We start from the raw sequence: 6,054 nt of genomic DNA, 5'->3' as shown, positions 1-6,054 counted from the left end.
AATTTTCTGAGATTGTGGATTTGGGGTTTTCATGAGCTGTAAGCCATAATCATCACAGTTATGACACATCACGGCTTGAACTATCTTGCTTTGCATGTAATGAGTCTATCTCATATATTAGGTTCACCTTTTAAGTTGCATTACTGAAATAAATGAACTTTTGCACGATATTCTAATTTTTCGAGTTTCACCTGTATTCTTCAGCTTCTTTTTCCTTTATTTTTCATTCTGTTTTCTCTTCTCTCTATCTGTCAACAGTTCTTCTTTCCCCTTCGCTTCAATTTCTTTTCTTTTTTTAACATTTTGTGACATTCTATTTATTTGCACTGTTGAAAAGTTACAAGAGGTTCTTTCTTCACCCAAATCACTTTATTTGCAGTGTGGTGACAAAATTCTACCAACATGTTTTGTCTTTGGAGTTCGCCATAAAAGAGATCAATCAGGACCCCCAAATCTTGCCTAACATCACCCTTGGATTCCAAATCTATGATAGCTACTCTGATTCAAAGATGACCTATCGTACCAGCCTGGATCTGCTCTTCAAAGTACATGAGTTTGTTCCCAACTACCTATGTGGGGCAACCCAAAATCTCATAGGAATTATTGGAGGATTAAGTTCTGATACTTCCTCACGTATGGCAGAAATTTTTCAGCTCTTCAAGATTCCACAGGTAGAAGCTAAAACTATAGATTCAGGAACTTATTACAGATAACTCTTTCTTGTCTTCCTTTGAAGTTATTAACTTGATGGTTTAGAGATCATGAGATATTTACAAGTCTATTAGCTGCTTTAAATAATTAAGATGATAAATAGATATCTACTAATATTTATTACAGACATCCACAATGATATACATTGTAAATATGTAAATAAATATGATCCATACAGTCTATATCTTAAGGAAAAGAAGTACATTCTGCAAAAACTCAAATGAATGCTTTAAATATTTCTTCCAGTTCCATTTGGAAGTAAATCATTTGAATTGGAATTTTTTTAAAAAGAAACACAATTCTGTAAAAATAAGTTTTTCTTTCTCGCTTTGTTGTTTCTCAGATTTTTACTTACTATGTTTGGTTTTCTATTTCCTTCCTTCTGTTTCCTTCCTCTAGATTTCATATGGCTTGTTTGAATTAGAAATTCCTGCTGAATCACATTCTCCATCTTTTTATCGTATGGTCCCTAATGAAGCTCTTCAATATGAGGGTTTAATCCAGCTCCTTCTGCATTTCAAGTGGAAATGGGTAGGGCTCATCATAGTGAATAACCTAGATGGAGAACATTTTTTGCAGATTTTGGAACCCCTGCTTTTGAAAAATAAGATCTGCTCTGAATTCACAGCAAGATTTGACAAAAATCAGCATTTCGGTAGCATTTCTGGTGTAATCGATGAGGCAGTGAGTCATCTCAGCATTTTTAAAGAGAAAAAAGCCCAGGCAATTATTGTATATGGTGAAAACATAACTGTGATGTGGTTGGCTTCAGCATTGCTACTAGGAGTTTATCTTCTAACTGATCCAACTTACACTGGGACTTTGTCTACCTCAAAGGTGTGGATTACAACTGCTCAAAATGACTTCACTTTACATCTCATGCAAAAGTCATTTCCGATGCTAATCTTTCATGGAGCTCTTGCCTTCATGTTTCATATAAAACAGCCACCAGAATTTCAGAATTTTCTTCAGAAAATCAGCCTTCCTAATAGGAAAAGAGATGGCTTTATTTCCAGTTTTTGGGAACAAGCTTTTGATTGTACAAATGGCACCTGTCATGGAGAAGAACACCTGGAGAGTCTTCTTGCACCTTTCTTTGAAATGAGCATGACTGGCCACAGTTACAGCATCTACAATGCAGTTTCTGCTCTGGCACATAGCTTGCACAAAGCTTTCACATCGCGATCCACCCATCAAGTAAGGGAGAGTTGTGCCAGAAAAGTAAAAAAAGTGGAATCTTGGCAGGTAAGCTTCCTCAATTTTTTTTAAATTGGCTAGAATACAGGTAGTCCTTGACTTATAATCACAACTTAGCCCAACATTTCTGTTGCTAAGCGAGACATTTGTTAAGTGAACTTTGCCCCATTTTATGACCTTTCTTGCCATACTTGTTAAGCGAATCACTGAAGTTGTTAAGTTCGGAACAAACGGAAGCCTCTGCCTGGAGCCTCTGGCAGCTTTTTGTCCACCCTCCCCTCCATTGCCTCCATGCCTGGAGTGCCTCTACACCTGCCAAAAGGGCAGTTCTGCTTCCACAACCCCCTCCCCCCAATGCCAGAAGCCATTCCCTGCCGCCTCCCACCCCCACAGCCCCTGCGATCACCTATCACCCATCACACGCTGTCAGGCAGAAGCACTATGGCCTAAAGGTCCCATTCCATCTGCTCTCCCCCATCTCCTTCCTTCCTCCATGCTCAGGAAGGGATGATGGGTAGGGGAGAGATTGGCAGCACTGCCGGTGGCCCTGTCACCACAAGCCATGGCTTTCCCATGTGGGGGTGAGGTGGTCCCAGTAAAAGGGAAGCCTTGTGGGCTGGGAGGCCAGGCCGGTAGGTGGGACATGGAAGCACTGGTGCAGGCGCTGATCTAAAACTTGGTACGGCCATCTGGCTGAAACACAGTCAGCCTTAGATCTGCAGTGCCACCCTGGAGCCAGCAAGGAGCCGCTACGCCACCTCAGCCCTGCCCCCGGGTCTGCGCACAGAAGGTGGCGAGCATGTGAGGGCTGGTGTCCTGGGTGAAAGGGAAGTGCTGGCCCAGATGGCCATCACCTGGTTGCAGATCAGTGCCTGGTCAGCCTGGGTCAGGCCAAGGCACTGCAGGCCGGTCCTTCATTTTTTCCAAGGCGGCCCTGCAAGCCATATCTAACCACATCATAAGCCAGATCTGGCCCACAAGCCTTGTGTTTGACATGTCTGCCCTATACCATTTCAGAAAAGTGATTGAAGACTCCATTGATGAAGCACCCACAACTTCTGAAGGCAAGCTGTTCCACTGGTTAATTGTCCTCGCTGTTAGGAAGCTTCTCCTTAATTCCAGGTTGCTGCTCTCCTTGATTAGTTTCCATCCATTGTTTTTTGTCTTGCCTTCTGGTGCTTTGGAAAATAAGTTGACCCCCTCCTCTTTGTGGCAACATCTCAAATACTGGAATATTGCTCTCATGTCACCCCTAGTCCATCTTTTCTTTAGATTAGCCAAACCCAAATCCTGCAATCATTCATATGTTTAAGTCTCCAGGCCTTTACTCATCTTAGTTGCTCTTCTTTGTACTTTTCCCAGAGTCTCAACATCTTTTTTTGTAACGTGGTGACCAAAACTCGATGCAATATTCCAGGCATGGTTTTACTAAGTGTTTATAAAGTGGTACTAATACTTCACGTGAGTTTGATTCTATGTCTATGTATATACAACCAAGGATTGTATTAGCTTTTTTGGCTGCTGCCGCATACTACTAACGCATATCCACTAGGGCATCCAAGGTCCCTCTCACAGTTACTGTTTTTGAGCCAGGTGTTGCCTAATCTGTACTTGTACCTTTGGTTTTTCCTGCCTGAGTGTAAACCTTTGCTTTCCTCCACATTAAATTTCATGTGATTGGATAGGACCCATTGTTCAAGTCTGTCAAGATGTTTTTAGATCCTGAGCTTGTCTTCTGGGGAGTTGGCTATTCCTGCCAGCTTAGTGTCATCTGCAAATTTGATGAGTTGCCCTTCTATTCCCTCATCTAAGTCATTTATGAAGATATTGAAGAGTACTGGGCCTAAGATGGAACCTTGTGGTACCCCATTGCTTACTTCCCTCCACGTAGATGTAGTACCATTAAGGATTACTCATTGAATATGGTTTGTCAGCCATTTACAAATCCATCTGGTGGTGATGCTGTCTATTCCACATTTTTCTAGCTTACCAAGAAGTAGGTTGTGTTCTACTTTGTCAAATCCAGCTTCCCATTGACTTTGCTTGTCAGAAAGTTGCAAAAAGTGATTACATAACATTAGTACACTGCAACCAACATAAATATGATCCAGTTGCCAGACATCTGAGTTTTGATCTGATGACCATGCGAAAAATGTTCATAAGTCACTTTTTATAGTATCATTGTAACTTTGAATAGTCACTAAATGAACTAGGACTACCTGTACAACTGAGGGATCTCCATTACCCATCATTCTGATATTCGTCAAGTTTATTTATTTTTTCATTAAACATATGTGCTGCCCATCTCACTACCCAAAGCAACTCTGGGTGGCTTACAATACAATAAAATCATAAATATAAAATATTAAAATTAGTGAATCATATTGTATAGGGAAACCCATGCTTTTTTAAAATACAAAATAAAATAAAATTTTGACAAGAGGTTTGTTCTTTGAGCTTGCTGTTTAGCTCCTGGATGTTTTGTTACCAAACTAGGTAATATCTTCAGCGCAGTTTGGGGTGAAGTGTCTCATTTGGTTTCTTCTCTGTTTATATAGGTCCTGTGTGGTGTTGTGATCAGTTGGTCACATGACTGGTTGTTTGTGAAGTACAACATTCAACCAGCGAGGAGATGGTTGGTTCTGTCACTGATTGGTAGTTGAGCACTGCTGGTCCTGAAACTTTTATAAAATAAAAATAGTTCCATTCTTTAAATATGGTTTCTGAATGGGTAATGTTCCCAAGGCCATCCATGTTCACCACTTGAAAGAACATAGCATGAATATTTCAAACCTTTCTCTTATTCATATTTTTTTGAAGCTCCACTCATTTCTGCAGAGAATTACCTTCAACAACACCGCTGGAGATGAAATTAGTTTGAATGAGCAGGGGAAATTAGAGGCTGGATTTGACATTGTGAACTTGATCACTTTCCCAAATAATTCTTATGTCAGAATTCACATTGGAGAAATGCGCCCACACAATTCTCTAGGGAAAGCCTTTTTGATTAATGAGGAGAGAATCCAGTGGCAATCAGAATTTACTCAGGTATATTAATAATTATATTGTTTAAGTGACAAAAATTCTGTACACCTTTTGCCATGCATGCCAGATCCCCAAGTATTATTTGAGATCTTACACAGGAACTATAAAAGATCAGCTGAAACGGGCAGATCACTAGCAGAGTAACTAAATTCCAGTCTTACAGAGCAGGCCCACTCCAAGAATGTGCCATTCACAGCTGAATGGCAAAGAGCTATCTGTCTTTAATTTCAGATGCAAATTTAAGTAGACCAAGACTTAAAGTTTCCTTTCATGCTGGCACAATGTGAATGTCCTTACCTTCCCTAAATGTACTGAATTACAATTGGATCTCAACACAATCCCATCTATTGTATGTAAGTAGCTACCTAGTGGCGATGAGGGTGGCGAGGTCTAATTACTACTCCACCCTCATTGCGTCATCTGATAATCGCCCAGCCACCCTCTTAAGGGTGACCCGCTCTCTCCTTCAGCTGAGGGGGGGGGAGGATCCCCTGGAGGGGAGGGCTGAGGACTTTGCTCAATATCTGCATGACAAAGTCGCTCGGATCCGAGAAGGCTTGGACTCTGACTGGGTGGCCCCGGGGGAGGAGACAGGAGCAGGTCTTGAGACTATTACATGGGAGGAGTTTGACTCTGTGGCTCCCGAGGACGTGGACAGGATCCTGGGGAGGCTGAATGCAACCACATGTTTACTGGATCCGTGTCCCTCCTGGCTGGTACTGGCTGCCCGGGAGGGTACACGAGCCTGGCTCCAGGGAATATAAACGCTTCTCTACGGGAGGGTGTCTTCCCTGCAGCCCTGAAGGAGGCGGTGGTGAGGCCCCTTCTTAAGAAGCCTTCCCTGGACCCAGATGCATTGGCTAACTATCGCCCGGTCTCCAACCTTCGCTTTGTGGCGAAGATTGTTGAGAGTGTGGTTGCGCAGCAATTCCCCCGGCGCCTGGAGGAAACAGTCTATCTAGACCCGCTCCAGTCGGGCTTCAGGCCAGGGTACAGCACGGAAACGGCATTGGTCACATTGGTGAATGATCTCTGGAGGGCCCGGGACAGGGGTTATTCCTCTGTCCTAGTTCTTTTGGACCTCTCAGCGGCTTTTGATAC

General features: G+C 42.5%; 1 protein-coding gene across 1 annotated transcript in view; it reads left to right on the top strand.

Moving 5' to 3' along the window:
- Positions 1-6,054, top strand: part of LOC107289421 (vomeronasal type-2 receptor 26-like) — a gene marked incomplete at its 3' end in the record, with an annotated part of 14,523 nt that overhangs the window by 3,169 nt on the left and 5,300 nt on the right. Inside the window, exons 3-5 of the mRNA XM_015818178.2 lie at positions 380-671; positions 1,111-1,956; positions 4,729-4,956. Of these exons, the coding sequence (XP_015673664.2) occupies positions 380-671; positions 1,111-1,956; positions 4,729-4,956 (1,366 nt within the window). The remainder of the gene's footprint in view (positions 1-379; positions 672-1,110; positions 1,957-4,728; positions 4,957-6,054) is intronic.

Source organism: Protobothrops mucrosquamatus, unplaced genomic scaffold (assembly GCF_001527695.2).
Source record: "Protobothrops mucrosquamatus isolate PMUCROS unplaced genomic scaffold, P.Mucros_1.0 scaffold695, whole genome shotgun sequence".
NCBI lineage: Eukaryota > Metazoa > Chordata > Lepidosauria > Squamata > Viperidae > Protobothrops > Protobothrops mucrosquamatus.
Note: the sequence above shows the minus strand (reverse complement) of the source record. Positions and strands in the feature narration are given on the sequence as shown.